The 16,321-nt window shown below is 38.3% G+C and overlaps 1 protein-coding gene across 13 annotated transcripts in view; it reads right to left on the bottom strand.

Annotated features, from left to right (window-relative positions):
- The window catches only part of ppfibp2b (PPFIA binding protein 2b), a 128,353-nt gene that overhangs the window by 82,703 nt on the left and 29,329 nt on the right, over nucleotides 1–16,321 (bottom strand). For all 13 annotated transcript variants that reach the window (XM_085169160.1, XM_085169150.1, XM_085169159.1 and 10 more), the window contains exons 2-3: nucleotides 8,265–8,369; nucleotides 1,152–1,360 (exon numbers count right to left, since the gene is read on the bottom strand). In XM_085169160.1, coding sequence (XP_085025286.1) covers nucleotides 1,152–1,360; nucleotides 8,265–8,346 — 291 coding nt within the window. In that variant the 5' untranslated portion in view covers nucleotides 8,347–8,369. The remainder of the gene's footprint in view (nucleotides 1–1,151; nucleotides 1,361–8,264; nucleotides 8,370–16,321) is intronic.

Consider the following 16,321-nt stretch of genomic DNA (forward strand, 5'->3'; position numbering starts at 1 on the left):
TGTCTTTTTTTAAATTTTATTTGTTCCTGAGTAAATCGGTTTGGCTGAATAAACGTCAAGCAGACAGCTGATTATCAGAAGTGTGAGATGCTCGAGAATATACTCCGGTGTCCTGTTATATTTTAGATAGCAAGAAGTTTATTAAACTTCACCGAAACAATCTGCAAATTTCATTAAAATTTAACAAACTATCATCTTGTCTTTATTTTTAGTTAGCACATACCTTAAACACTTAAAGCTGTAAGCTAATGATAGTTATATAAGAGCAGATGCTGCTGGTGCAATAATCATTTGTGGCAGCCCTAGTTCATTGCAAGTAAATTAAGTATCAAGTATGTGCTACACAATAATTTTTACCTCAGCACGAAAGCAAGGGAGGGTTTGCTTGCTTGTCATCTTGCTAAAATGACTTGAGTTTCTAAGTGTGAGATGTAATTCGAGTATGTCAGAAAACCTGAGATATTGAACATGTACACAAAGACGTACTAATAAGTTCATGCCTTTGTTAGGCTCAGGGTTTCCCCTGCAGACAGAAGAAATCACCACAAACATGTGAGTCAATGCTGAAACCCCCACAGAATATGGTTTCTTTGCACATTAAATATTTAACAAGTATTTAATAAAGGCATGAACATTTTTATCAGTCTATTAAAAAAAAAAACAGTCAGTATGCACTTGTTGATTTTTCATGGAAGAATCTATATACACATCCAAGACTGTTAAATAACCGCACTAATAAGTGGAAAGGCTGCATCGAGACTTGGTGCATGTAAAATGCCTTTCAGCCTCGTTCGTGCACTAACAAACAAAGGGCCTGAAAATTCAACTAGAAGAAACAAATATATAAAAATGCTTTACAGAAACAAGAACACAGGAATTCTCACGCTTAGAAGGCGAGAATAACAAAATGAGCTGCGTAGACTCTCCAGTGTGGAATGATGCTCATTTTCAGCTGCAGAGACTAAACACGGGGCAAACAATGGCATAAAGAGTCAAAGCCGATCCATCACACTGAAATCCACTGATACAAACTCAAATACAGACAAAGGAAAAGTCACGTTTCCATTTGATGCCACAATTTTGTGCATAAACACTGCTTGTAGAAGACGATCAACACTGAAACATCAAAATGAATCACACAGTGTACTCACAGCTCCGCTCTGCAACCAGTCTACAAGAGCCTGCGCCGTCTCTGCAGGCAGCTGTGCTCGGAGGCTGTTTCGCTCCTCCTGGCTGGGTCGAAGCTCCAAGGAAAGTTTGAGGTCCTCAGCTAACTGAAGGACCTGCAGCGGTCCAGCACTGACGGGGGAACCCAGGTCATACATGCTGTTAGAGAACTCCATCGCTGCTGCTTTTGAACCTGGTGTGTGAGTGATGGAGGAGGAGAAGATTAGAGGTCATTAATATTACTAAGGAAGTCCAACTTTAATCAGAGCCACACATCTTTCTAATACATGGCCTCCAAACCGTCCATGTGTCACCTGGATCATTTCCCTGCACTGTATGGCCCACGCTAACAAACATCTGGATGCACTTAAGCAATCGTGGCTCTAAAACAACAGCCACACATTGCAGAGGCTTCAGACAGCAAACAGAGCCCAAAATTAACAAAAGAGCACGCAACAGAAACAACCTGCATCCATTTATCATGAAGAGGCTGAGTTTAAGCTACACGTCTGTGGGCTTGAACAGGGACTACATTTATTTGAAATAAAGTAAGCAGAGAGAAAATCTAGGATGCTCAAGCACCACTGAGCTGGTATCTATGTCAGAACTGCTTCTAATGTGCGATGTTTCTGAAAGATCATGCCGAGCATTCCTAAAGTGAAATATTTTATCTGCACTATAAGGAAAAAAACGAGAAACATTTGGAATAAAAATAGTTTTTTTTTTATTTTTATTTGTCAGTCTTTGGATTTTATAGAGAGTTTGAAAGGTTTAGCTTCCTGTGTTGAGTTATTTTGATATCCTTCATTGTGTCTGTTCCCTGTGCTTCCTGTGTTGCCCCTGTCCACGGTCTCATGTCTCACTTGTAGTCGATTCCTGTTTTATTTTGGATTATGTTGTGCTTCTGGGCTATAATTTGTTCTGTTTTGTCATTTATAACTATACCCTGGAGATATGACTGTTATAATCAGTGTTGAGAAGGTTACTTACAAAATGTATTCCACTACAGATTACAGAGTACATGCCCCAAAATGTATTCTGTAACGTATTCCATTACGTTACTCAATGAGAGTAACGTATTCTGAATACTTTGGATTACTTAATATATTATCATGCTTTTGCTGTGTGATTTATTACTATTACTGAAGGATAGTCACCATACCAATACCAACTAGATTTTTAAATCTTAATATAAATGAGTAACAGTAGGTGGACATTAGGTAAGGCTGCACTTTTTGCAGCGATCTCGTATAGAAAACTATTCCGCAGGTATATAAAACAGCTCTGAACCGTAGTAAAGGGACCTCTGGCTAATACGTCGGGTTCGTGTCGGGCTCGTCGCCCAAAACTAGCTTTACTTTGTTGTCTGGGTCAACTTTGCTAGCGAGAGACAGAGAGAGGCGTTGAAAGGCTGCTCCAACAGAACTTATTGTTTTTGGAGGAAAACACGAACACGGTGTACAGTCGAGTCTTAATAGCTTACTTACAACTGGACTCGTCAGGCACTCTTCTTGGCTGCAGTGGTTATTATTATATTTACATGCTTACACTCTACCTATTGCCTTCACATTGAATAATTTTTTTGAATAATAATTTTTAAAAATATTTCGTCACGTCATTATGCGGGCCGCAAAGGCATTAGAGCCTTTTCATGCGCGTTTTGTTTGGGTTTCCACCAGCGTGGAATCACCAAACATAGAGAGGGCATAGTCTAACATATGAAACAGGAAAAATCGCAGTGTAATCCATTTATTTCAACAAAGTAATTGGATACCACCTTTTTAAACGGTAACTGTAACAGGATACAGTTACTCATATTTTGTATTTTAAATACGTAACGGCGGTACATGTATTCTATTACTCCCCAACACTGGCTATAATAATACACTTCTTACAAATCCTTTATTAACACTTTGAAACAAATTTAAGAATAATTTTACTTTGGAAAAGCACATTGAAAGCTCCCAAAGCACAAACACACTGATATCAGTTCAAACTGGATAATATCCCCCAGAATCTGAAGGTGCATGCTGAAGGTGGAGTCATAGTAACATAGTGAGAGACCAGATTTTGCAGCTGAAATAAAATCGCCAGTTTGGAAGCTGGTGTTTCATATATGATGTCAGGTAAGCAAAGCATGCAAATTGTGATGCAATGACAAGTTCAAGTTGCCCGCTACTTAGTACACTGTCAAGGCCTTGTATTAGTAAATGTGTATGTAACTGATTACAACTGTAAAGCGTTTTAATTTCTTAGGTAGTCCTAATAATTTATTTCTGCACCATTAACAGCCTTTACTCTGTGACCCGTCTGCATCTCATAACATCTACATCCCAGGACTGGCAGCATATAGACAACTTATTAAAAGGTAGCTGTGATAAAGGTTTGGAGCCGCTCCTCTGCCTGCAAACAGATCAAAAACAACACCAATCGTTAACCAGCAGAGTGCTTTCACAAGTATTACCGCAAGAAGCTTTTCGACCCCAAAAGCACAGAAAAATCTGTCTTGATCATGGAATGCAATATGACCGACATATCTAAATTCCTGATAAGTGGCTCTAATTTCCTCGTTAGCGACTGGCTGATGCTATCGCTAATGGCATTTTTAATGTCTTTCTATTTGTGGTCAGTGAGAGCCGGAACAGCAAGCTCAAAGGCCTGGGTGAGATCAGCACGTTGATGGCAAATAGTAACAACAATTACAACAACGATAGCAGTAAAGCCTCTTTTCTCCACTTGTCTGTGTGAAAATAAGTCGCAGGGCAACTGTGAGAATACAACTGCAATTTTATTTCATCTGCTGATTATTTTCTCAATTGATGAACTGCCTCGACTACAAAAAACTGGGAATAACCGACAGTGTTATTTTTAAAAATCACTTGATTGATTGAAGTTCCCACAGATATCCAGCAAATGAGAAAATTACAAAAAATGATTAACTCACTATCAAAACAGTTTCATCAGTCACCACAAGTGATAATAAAGTAACTACTAATAGTTTACCATTTACCAAAATTTTACTTTCATTAGTGACCAAAACATTTCTGATTCTGACGGATTCACAGGAAATCCTCCGCGTCGGTCCTTCTCTCCCTCACCCTGTGACTGAACTGATGTGCTTTCCCACATCATGCTGCTCGATCACATTAAACATTTACCCCACTGTCAGTCTAATCTTTTCTGTCCAAGGCTGAGCTGCCTGCAACAAACTTTGTTATACTGTACAAACACAGAAAACGAGGCAGTCTCACCTGCCTCGTCACAAGCCTGCCATTTATTAACCTGCTGTGTTCAGAGATTTTACACTGTTACATGGGGTTAATAGCTCAAAATGTTATCTTATCAACTCAACCTTTTGAGAAAATAACTCAAAATTGAGAAATTAGCTAGAAATTTGGGGTTAGCAAGTCAAAAGTTTAAGATAATAGGCCAAAAAAAGGTATGAGCTGAACTCAAAGCAAACCCAAACACTGAAATATATCATTTTTAGCTCTAGTAAGTTATCTTTTACGGATGAAAAATGGTAAACAATCTGCACTCATGTAGCCCTTTTGACCTTTGACCTTATAGGTTACACAATGTGCTTGACAATGTGTTTGCTTGTCATAAGTTGAAGCTTTATCAATATTGTACATAATCATTTCCTGCAGCTCTACTGTAAAAAAATAAATACTAATGCATTATCACACATATACCTATGACTGGGGATGGATATTGACAAGATTTTATTGATACAGTTGCCACAAACGACTCAGCTCTCATGTCTGCTTCCTTACTGGGTTCTGATCAATTTTGGCTGCAAAAACACTTCCAGCTGTATAGACGGATAAGGGAAAACCACCCTCAGGTTTCCTTGATATGTGACCTCAGTAAATACTCCAAAAATTATTTTCACTTTCTAAATTATGTTCCCCATCAATGAACAGAAGGAGGATAAAGTAGGGCATGCTTCAGAGCAGGCCTATTTTCTGCCTGACAAGCCACTAATGCATGAGCATGCTGACTCCTGGTTTCAGATAGCAATGAACAAGAAGCTCAGGCCAAGGCTTTAAAATACAGGCCACGGACAGTGCTACACAGCAAATTCAAAAGTGTTAAATGTTTTGGTGTTAGTAGTCTTCTTGCAAAAGTAGAGTTAATTTTACTCTAAGTAGAGTCACATTCTTTTAATGTAACTCTGAGGTGTAAAATGATAGTAGTTAAAATCGAGTGTTAAAAATGAGTGTTTCTATTTCAAATCTGGAGGTGTTACAATGGAAACATTAACTCTTGACCTCTTAACTCTGAACTCCTACAGGGGCTATGACACCAATAGAGTAAATTCACAGACTCCGCCCCCAGCACGGCTCCAATCGAAGCTGAAGTGAAGCCGTTTCAGAACATTTTGCTCTACATATTTGAGTTGTTTGCCATGCTTGGTAAGTCATTTTTTCAAAGATTGTTTCAATTATTATTATTAGCTTTTACTTCTGTGGCTCTTTGGAGTTGAGACAAAGCTGTGTGAAAGGCATTAGCCATGTTGCTCGCTGATAGCATAATATTCTGTTTTAGCTAGCTGAAAGGTATTGTTTGCAGGCAAATACCACAGAAAAAAAGCTTGCATGTGAATTTTCAGTCAAACCTTTGGTCAAATACACCTAAAACAATGTCTAGAATGTGAAATGTTGGTATAATGGTGCTACTTGAAGCCTGAAAACGATCTCCCATAAAAAAACGAGCAAAAGTAGCAGATGTCCTGACTGGGTTCTACGTTAGCATTTAGATCCCTCCAGAGTTTTGTGCACACGGTTTAGGTAAAAATAAAAAAGGTTGAGGTTTTACATTTAGTTCAGTACTACCTGTTGCCTGTGTCCTTGTCTTTTGGGAAAATACTTTACACAAGCAATGGCTCAAAGAGGATTCCTTTTTTTTTTACTGTGCTGCAATTGATTTGTGCCATTAATTAGTGTCAACTAATTTTTATTCAATCTCCACATAGGATATGCTTGTGAAGATGGAATATGGGGGAGAGCAGAAGTGCGTTGCAGTTCCACAAAGTGATGACTGAAGGACATGTATATTGTATTGAAGAAACAAGTGATGAGAATGCTGTTATTTGCATTTACCAGCTCACCTATGTCAGACCTTTTGATAAACAAAATTCTAATGAAAGTGAGAACATGTACACTGTTACATCTTTCAGAAAATGTTTTGAAATTGTGGTGCACAGTTCAGAATAAATGTTTTTCAAAAACCATTGCGTCTTTTTAGTCAATGTTTATTTCCAAAAGAAATTTCTAGAAGTTCAGAACAGTAAAATTCCAGCTTTTTAGAATTAATTAGAAGATAACTCTTACGTAGTTAAACTAAAATACTCTTTGAGAGTTAATATATAAACTCTTAACACCAAGTGTTAAATTATCAACTCCAGACAGATTTGGTGTTTAACACTAAATCAGAGTTAACGTACCAACTCTCCAAAAAGAGTTCAATTAACACTCTCTGGTGTGGACCCATATAGACACTTTAATAGTGTTGAAATCAAATCCGACAGTGTTAATTTGGACATGCTGGATTTGCTGTGTACCTCTCAGCCTCCTAGTAGACACACCTATTGTATCAATTTAAGAAGTCTTTATCGCATTGTTCTTAAGTTATAGCATTTCTAAGATTTTCAGAGATTTTCAGAAAATTTGACCTCTGACCTTGAGATTGAGGTCACTGAGACTCGCCTACGGTATCATCTTGAAACTCCTACGTTGCTTCATTCCCGAGTTATCACTTTCACAAACTTGGGTGCCCACCTCACCCACCCGGCAATACCTCATCAGCCTTTTACGGCCGAATGGTAAAAATGAACCAGAGTGGGTGACGTCATAGCGGTTCAGTCCATCTTTAACATACAGTCTATGAGTATCAACAAATATACCACTTACGTTCTGGACGCTTCTGGTGCTGGCAAACACATTTTTTTATTATGTTGCTGTGGCCGATGCACAAAGTTTCCACTTTAGTTCTCAGTAACAATCACTAATTGCCCAAATTACAACAGCAATACAGAGCAGTGTTACAGCATTAACCCTTTAAGACCTACCATAGAACCAAGTTCACCAGAGCTTATATTATATTTTTACATGCTGTGGAGCCATTTTTGGGAGCATTTCAAGCTGATATACATCAACACAACCATTATAGCCCAAATTTTAATAATATGTATGCATTAAGTGCATAGTAATTACATACATCGCAAAAAAGCGCAATAAACTACAAAAAAATTTAAAATTGTTTTTGTTTTTTTGACATACATTTCTAGTTAGAGAAATTTAAGAGGTTTATCCCTCAAAACTGTAAATACAAAAAAGTTGCACAAAATAGTTTCCCACCACAGGAAATTTATTTTGAGTGTCTTCATAGTTTTATTTTTGAAATACACTAATTTTTATATACTGCAGGAAAAACACAAATTTGCAAAAAAACAGCATATGCATCAAAATAAACTATTTCCAGCAGTGCAATATGAGTCCTAAGCATCCCAGAAACGACACAGAAAGTCATAAAGTCAAAGATAACTTTTAAAAACACCAGTATAAGCTCATAAGGTCCTGATGGTAAAAAAACTACATTTCCGCAAAATGACGTCACTTCCGGTTTCGGGCAGGTCATGGCGGACATGCGATAGTTCGCGCTGATGGACGTAGGAAGTGTTATGAACAGCTGATCGGATCGGCAAAGCATGTTTCTGGAATATTATGTTTTTGTTGCTGCAAGTGCTTTTTATGCAGTTTTTGCAAAACTATATGTGGAAGGAAACTGTGACCGAGGACAAGCTGATGGCATAAGATGTAAGTACAACTCCTCCGGTTTCATTAGTCAAAAAAATTATTGCGCTAGCTCACGTGGTTGCAGAGCTACAGGGATTTAAAAATAGTTACGCAAAATGGAGCGTGCCCACTCCGACCGGCTTTAAAGGGTTAATACAGACCAGATGATGCTTATTTGTAGCGCACGGTGCTGGAGAAGCCAACCTGTGTGCAGATACTGATTCATGACATGCTGAGACTTCCACTCACCTCTAAACACTAACTCAAAGTTTACACTTGTTGCTTTCTAGCCTTTACCTGCAATGATGTCGTCCATCTGCTCCAGTGCCGCCTCGAGCATGTGACTGGCCTCTGTTTCCATGGTGATGGCAGGTAGCATCAGATCTCAGGTGTTCTGATGTTCTACAGAAGAAATAAAAAAAATAAGTTAAGTAGCAACTTGCTGTACAACGTACTCGAGACTTTGACAGAAAAAATATATATTTGTGGATTTCTGGAGTAGCGAGTGGTTCCCCAAACCAAAACAGAGAGACCAGTGCTGCACCACTCCTAGAGACAGGGAGGGTTTTGCTTACCCAAAGGTTATGCATATTCATATAGAGATACAAAAGAGGACTAAATCTGATTATTTTTGTGCTAAGAAAACAAATCTTTATTTATTTTTTTTTAAACTGGTCTGTTTGAAAGTAGTTTATAGCTGTTCGCATGATTTTTTCGTACATTTCGCCAGTTGAAAATGGATGGAATGGAAGTTTTACAGTTTAGAGTAAAAGATCTATCATATATATTTAATCTATATAATATTCTGGATATTTAAAATTGAGCTGTTGTATATATTAGAGCTATTCCTTATATTTTATAATGTTGTAATATATTGAATTCCTTAATTTAGTTCAGTCTGTAACTGTTCTTATTGTCTTGGAGCAACTGTAACTACATAATTTCCTTACGGATTAAGTATTCTGATAATTTCTCGGATGGCCTGGGAACGCCTTGGTGTTTCCCCGGATAAACTGGGCTTCTCTGCTTAGGCTGCTGCCCCCACAACCCTGCCCCGGATAAGCAGAAGAAGATGGACAGATGGTGGATTCTGATTCTAATATTACTAATAATAACCATAAATTCTGCCAGTATCGGTCAACAGGACCAATAACAACAACAACAATAGGCCGATATATTGGTGCACCCCTAGTAAAAACTTAATTGCATCAATGGGTTTTTTGGGGGTAACAATTTAACTTTGTCTGAAGGATTTCAAGTTAAAAAACAAACACATTTTTACAGCTCCAGGTGATAAAAACATCCCTAACAGTGACTCACAGGACAACAAAGAGTTACGTTCGACTAAAGCTGCATTAACCATCAGTCACCACCAGGGTCCAAAAAAATGACGATAAATGTTTAGATGTTCTTTTAATTTGATTGATAAAAATCTCTCTCAGGAGTTTTGCTGAGTTTTGAGGTCTTTGCATTGACACAGCGTACGTCATTGTTTTATTTTACAGACACAGATATAACCCACAAACTCGCTAGTCTTTAAAAAAATCCTCACTACATGCACAGAGGCAGCGTACACGTAACTAGGAACAACCCTACAAGAACAGCCACGGCTTTCCATCCATCATCACTGCCTCCGGCTGCCCCTCCAACTCCTGACATCCTTGTTTCCTGCTTTTCAGCCCTCCCAGTCCTCCCTTCTTTGCCTGGCACTCATCCCTTTTCTGTCATCTCTCCTTCAAGGCTCTCACCCTGCTGTCACGCTGTCATGCCAGCTTACAAACAAACAGACATCATCATGTTCAAATCGAAGAGGAAGGATGGTGATGTAATCTACTGACACGTGGGAGAATAAACCCCCCTGCACGGCGCACTAATGCTCATCTGCATTAGCACCAACTGGCACATCATCATGACAAGTGACAATGAAAATCAGCATGAAACACACTGAATGGAATTACAGTAACATGCTGTCATTACTCTGTAAGACAGCATCAGAATTCCCCAAAGATTCCCCATGATGTAATGTGATGGGTGTGTGTGTGTGAGTTTGTCTGTCAGGACTGTCAAATAAAATATGAAATACACGAACAAAATGAGTCTTCGGTTGTTAAAAGAAAAGAAGAAGAAAGAAACAGTAAAGCTGGCCGCTGTCTGTCTCTGGAGCTTTGCAGTACGCTGCAGGCGGCTGCTACTCCGGGGCTTAATGGAGCCTTTGAAAGCATTTAAAATATAACAATAATAATAATAATAATAACACAGCAGGGTAGAGTAGGTACAGAGACAAAGACTAATGAATGACTTTACCTACTGTAATTAAGAGAACATAATAGGATGACTGAACATCCAAAGGTCCTTTTATTTATTACTTATTACAGTCATATTAGTACATATAACTGTGCTTGTAGCATTTTGTATGGAAGCCCGTTTCCGCCACAAAAAAAAAGTATCCATAACTTGAAATTTCAAGTTATCGTCCTTGAAATTTTGACTTATTTACTCAAAATTTTGAGAAAAGTAACTCGAAATTTCGGGTTAGCTCTACATGAATAGGGTAATCTACATGAATGAGGTCATTTTCTTGTTATGAGAAGGATCTGGCGCAGAGGAATGCACATTCAAAATCGGATCGCAACAAATTGGTGCTTTCCAGAGTACGTTTGCTGATAATAATGCCATGCAATTCAGCTAATAACACAAGGATTTCATAATAATAGTCAGCAATTTGTGCATTCATGACTGGCTGTAATACTGGTAGCTTAGCTGTAGCATTTGTAGCTGAGGGCTTCAGCTTCCGGGTAACACGGAAATGACGTAATTCCCGCAGATTGACTGGATTGATACTGACTTGCAATGCTAACTTGAAATTTCGCGTTACTTTTCTCAAAATTTTGAGTCAATAAGTCAAAATTTTGAGAAAAGAACTCAAAATTTCAAGTTATGGATACTTTTTTTAGTGGCAGAAACGGGCTTCCATAATTTTGCCATTCTGTGGGAATAAACTGACTTTTGAATGGTTTACACCTGCGTGATTTTTTACAAATGACCAGTGTTGGTCAAGTTACTTGAAAAAAGTAATCAGTAACTAATTACTGATTACTTCCCCCAAAAAATAATCCCGTTACTTTACTGATTACTTATTTTCAAAAGTAATTAATTACTTAGTTACTTAGTTACTTTTTAAAAATACGATTTACAACCTGAAAAATGTAATCAAATGGAAAAGTCTCTTTTTAAAACTTGTTTTATTAGTTTTAATCTTTTAACTTTATGCATCAAACAAAAATTTAATTATATGCAACATTCTCTGACTGGAAGAAATTTGTTTAATATTTAAACTTATTTTCTGCACATTCCAGCACATAAAATATATATTTTTTGTGTGTTTACACTCAGTCTTTCAAATAGATGCAAGTAAAACAAAGCAGAAAATAAATAAAGTCAAAGACTAGCGGTCCTGTTGCTCTATTTTCACCTGTAAAGCAGGAGTGGGGTAGGCGTAGGTTTACCCTGGTGCAGGTGTGCCGCAGCGGTCAGTGGAAGAATCCGCGAGTTTCTCTGCGAGTTTCCCATTACTTCGTTGCTACTCGGTGCTTGCTCGGAAGTTTAGGGGTTTTTTTCGCTGTAAAAAGAAGTTTTCTTCCCACGCACAACGGACACTAATGTTTTTGTCACTTTTTATGGAATCAAACTTAAACTAAGGTCAGTACTTCTGCGCTTTAAACGCTGCACGCTCATACTCTCTCCCGCACTCGATATATGATCCATTGTTGATCTGCACACAGCTGTTGTCACAAACGTCGCACTCGCTTACGTCACTGTCATGAGACATTCTCGCAAAAAAAAAATCACGGTTTTAGTAACGCAGTAACGCAGCGTTCCTACGGGAAAGTAACGGTAATCTAATTACCGTTTTTGCAATCGTAATCCCTTACTTTACTCGTTACTTGAAAAAAGTAATCGGATTACAGTAACGCCCATCTCTGCAAATGACTACCCCAACATTACTTTTTGTTAACTGGACAGAGCTACAGTGTGCATTTGTGTGCACAGATGAAGAAGCGTGTGTTTAAATAATGCCCAGTGTTATGTTCATTATAAATGACTCCATATTAGCATTGTGCAGGCCGAGGGTGACAGCACCATCAGATACTGTGACACACTGTCTCTGTCCAGCTGCATTGTTGACCTCGACAGAACAACATCGCCTTTGTGTCCACTGTGTGTGTTTGTGTGTGTGTGTGTGAGCTTGAAAGGGCCACAGTGTGTGAAACTAAGGTAATCACAGTTTTACAGTGAGACTGCACATAAAGGTGCTGATACACAGAGATTACTGATCTCCACAGAGCTGACTATACAAAGTGTAAAGAACAAGATCCACTGTGGAGAGAAGTTTGTGAGGGTTGAGTGGTCAGGGTGTGTTCGTGTGTGTGTGTGCGCGTGTGAGAGCCTCTGAGTTTGCGTGTGAGTGGATAGATTGCTCTTGCTAAAGAGATGTGTCACACTGAAACTGCTTCACACTAACTGAAAAGCTCATTAATATATTTTCACTTTCATCCTCTTTTCACTGCTTTCTTAAAGCACCTTAACTAAGATGACAATTTTCAAACGTGCTTTGCAGAAAGAAGCTATTAAAAAAGAGAAAGCACATACTGGAGAGCTTATTTAAGGTGTTTGATATCCCATCAGTCGCCTGTTACAGTCAAACAATCAAAGAGCAATTAGGCAGTGTTTGTGAACATGACAGGCTTGCTCATTCATGGATGTGAGAAAACAGACACGCCTTTTCCCACGATCGCAGATGCACTCCAGAAAAACACGTTTGTCAAACGTGGAGATAAACGTGACCTGTTTCTTACAGCTACACCCTCCTCGGTGTTGACAGCTCTCTCACCTGAGTCAAAAGGAAAGCGGATACTCGGCCAAGTTTAATCCGGTCTCTAACCTCATGTGCTGACGGGACATATCCGAAACTTCACGTCTACAGCTAAAAATACACATTAAACTACTTTTACAGCTTAATTCAAGAACCAGTTTCATGAGTAAGATAAGACCAACACATCTAATTACTCAGACCATTACAACCTGTCGTCTAAGCAAGTAGGGGCCTGTGCTATGATGCAGGATTTGGGACTTAGTGAGGGTTAACGCTGGGTTTTCAGCGACTCACATCCTACTGAGGTATCTTATTATGTTAACTTATAGTCAAGGTTATTATCGTTAACGAAAACTAACGAAATAACGAAAACTAGAAGTGAAAGAACATTTTTGTTAACGGAAATAAAAACAAAAACAAAAAAAGGAAAACGAACTAAAACTGGAATGAGTGTTCACAAAACTAACTAAAATTAACTGAATTTATAGCAAAAATGTGTTTAGTTTTCATTGATGTGTGCGTGTCATACAGTAGTCAAGGGTGAAAATGAAGTTTAGTTTCCAGATTTTTTTCTTGCTGTGTCTCATTATGCCAGCAGGTGGCAGCACGTTAGTCGAGTCGTCTGTGTTGCTGCTCCGTCCACGCACAGAATCATGTCAGGAAAAGTTGGGAGCCAGAGTCCAATTTGGGATTACTTTGAATATGACTGTGTTTTGGATAAAGCAAGTGTCTTGTAGTGGAAACAGACAAATTATGAGGGACATTTCTAAAGGGAAAAAATCCCACAAACCTTAAAGTGCACTAGAAAAGCTCACACAAGAAGGCTAACCTAGCTTAGCTTGAGAAGGTAAGGGAGCACACTCAACCCTCATCCCCAGAAAACAGAAGCTAACCCCAGGCAAGGCAGCGTGATGCATCCCGAGACAACAGGACGGGGATATCTGCACAACTGTGTGAGTCAATTACCTTCAAAAAGTTTATCAATTCACTTGAACCAAAATTACGAACACCCGGTGCTGCGAGAGTTAATAGTCTCATTGGGGTCAAGATATACATTTTATAGTTGCCTGGTATCAATGGTTGTTCATCTGCCTTTATTTATTTATTTAAAGAACCCATAGGTGGGAATGTGAGTTGTCTGTCTCTGCATGTTAGCCCTGCGACAGACAGGCGACCTGTCCAGGGTGCAGTATGGTAGCTGGAATAGCAACATACCCAAGGATGAGCAGAATGACTGATATGATGAAACTGGGATTTTGTTACACTTAATTATTGCAAACACAACTAAAACTATAACTGAAACTAATCAAAACTAAACTGAAACTAAGGATTTTCAAAAAAAAAAAAAAAAAACTAAACTAGCAAACAATTGGTAAAAACTAATTAAAACTGATATAAAATTGAAAATCTGAAGTCAAAACTAAATAAAAATAAAAACTAATGAAAATTGCAAAACTATTAAAACCTTGCTTATAGTGCAGAACTAACAGGCTCCACTTAAGTTATGCTCAAGATAAGAGATGAACATGTACTGAATCAAAGCCTAAACAGAAAGCAGAGCTGACATTCCTGGAAGCTGCTTTGGACCTTTGTGTGCAGACAGAGAGAAGGTTTATGGTTCTTACACATCCGGTCAGTGGTCATTTTCTTCTGGCATAAGAAAGCATGTCACTTTTATTCAGTTTACAAAACTTTATGGAAAGATGAACGCTGTGTCGCTTTTAGTATGTATTACATGCTTAACTCCTTTGTATTTTTTGAATTTTACAGTCTATACTGCTGTCAGTAGACCTGTCCGTGCTCTCAGCTGGTCATGTGATACCAATACTGCCTCTTTTGTGAATGTGCTCACAGTTAGATTTGGAAATCCTGGGTTATACTGAGGAGTTGATAACCACCTTCTTGTGACCGCCTAGCCTGATTTCTGATGTCAGGGAAAGATAAGGAAAAGTGGGTAAACTTGCTTTGTAGCCACTGCTCCAGTTTCACCAGGTTTCCATGTTGACAGAACAGCTTCTGAACAACAATGCACGACTATCAGCACCTCTCTGCATAGCCACCTCTTGCATTCACACCATTTAGAAATACCTACTGCCCTGCAGCCTGCTGCGAGTGGGGATAAACTGCAATCTAAATATCCTCAAATCCAGCATGCTGCAATCCAAGCACATTTGTCTCACAAAGCGACTCTATATGCTTGCTGCAGAACCAAACACTTCCCATTTCAGACTGAAAAAAAAAATCCAAAATGCTTTGATTTAAAAACCCTTCAAAGAAATAAAACAAAATCTTCTGGCGTCAGATTCAGGTGTTGAAATTGTTGACTCAGCCAACGAGGGCTTCAAAACAAAGCATGCATTTGATCCACGAGTGTGCCATGTGATTATAATCAAACATCTGTCTGTGTGAACTCATATCAAGAGATCTGTTCTGTTCACTTTATTGAAAACAAGGGAGTTTGTCTACTGTTATATGCCATCGCACCCGCTCCCCCCTCGTCACCTTCATGCTCTGTGCAACTGAACAACACAGGCAAAGCTTGTATGAAAGAGACACTGCATATGAAAGTCAGGAGGTAAAGACTGTGAGGATAAACAGAAAGGGTAGTTGGATTAGTATCCAGAGTACAGCAAGCAAATAAATCAAGTGTTGCTTACAAGAATAAAGTAAAAGCAAAGAGAGAAAGTGCATAGAGGAAAATGTCAAAACAAAGTAATTATGAGGAAAATAGGATGAAGTCCAGCATCAAACAAAGAAGCAAAAGAATAAAAACATCTAATGGTTTAACCCTTTAAGACCTACCATAGAACCAAGTCCGCCAGAGCTTATATTATATTTTTACATGTTGTAGTGCCATTTTTGGGAGCATTTCAAGTTCCTATACATCAATACAACCATTATAGCCCAGATTTTAATAATATGTCTGCATTAAGTGCATAGTAATTAAATAAATTGCAAAAAAGTGCAATAAACTACAAAAAAATTGAAAATCGTTTTTGTTTTTTAACATATATTTCTAGTTAGAAAAATTTAAGAGGCTTATCCCTCAAAACTGTAAATACAAAAAAGTTGCACAAAATAGTTTCCCACCACAGGAAATTTATTTTGAGTGTCTTCATAGTTTTATTTTTGAAATACACCAATTTTTATATACTGCAGGAAAAATGAAAATGAATATTATAGTGCAAATTTGCAAAAAAGCAGCATATGCATCAAAATAAACTATTTCCAGCAGTGCAATATGAGTCCTAAGCATCCCAGAAACGACACAGAAAGTCATAAAGTCAAAGATAACTTTTAAAAACACCAGTATAGGCTCATGAGGCTATATGGTAAAAAACTACATTTCTGCGAAAATGACGTCACTTCCGGTTTCGGGCAGGTCATGGCGGACATGCGAAAGTTCGCGCTGACGTCTATTCCAATGTAGGAAGTGTTATGAACAGCTGATCGGATCGGCAAAGCATGTTTCTGGAATATT

This window comes from Neolamprologus multifasciatus, chromosome 7, assembly GCF_963576455.1.
Source record: "Neolamprologus multifasciatus chromosome 7, fNeoMul1.2, whole genome shotgun sequence".
In the NCBI taxonomy this organism is placed as follows: domain Eukaryota; kingdom Metazoa; phylum Chordata; class Actinopteri; order Cichliformes; family Cichlidae; genus Neolamprologus; species Neolamprologus multifasciatus.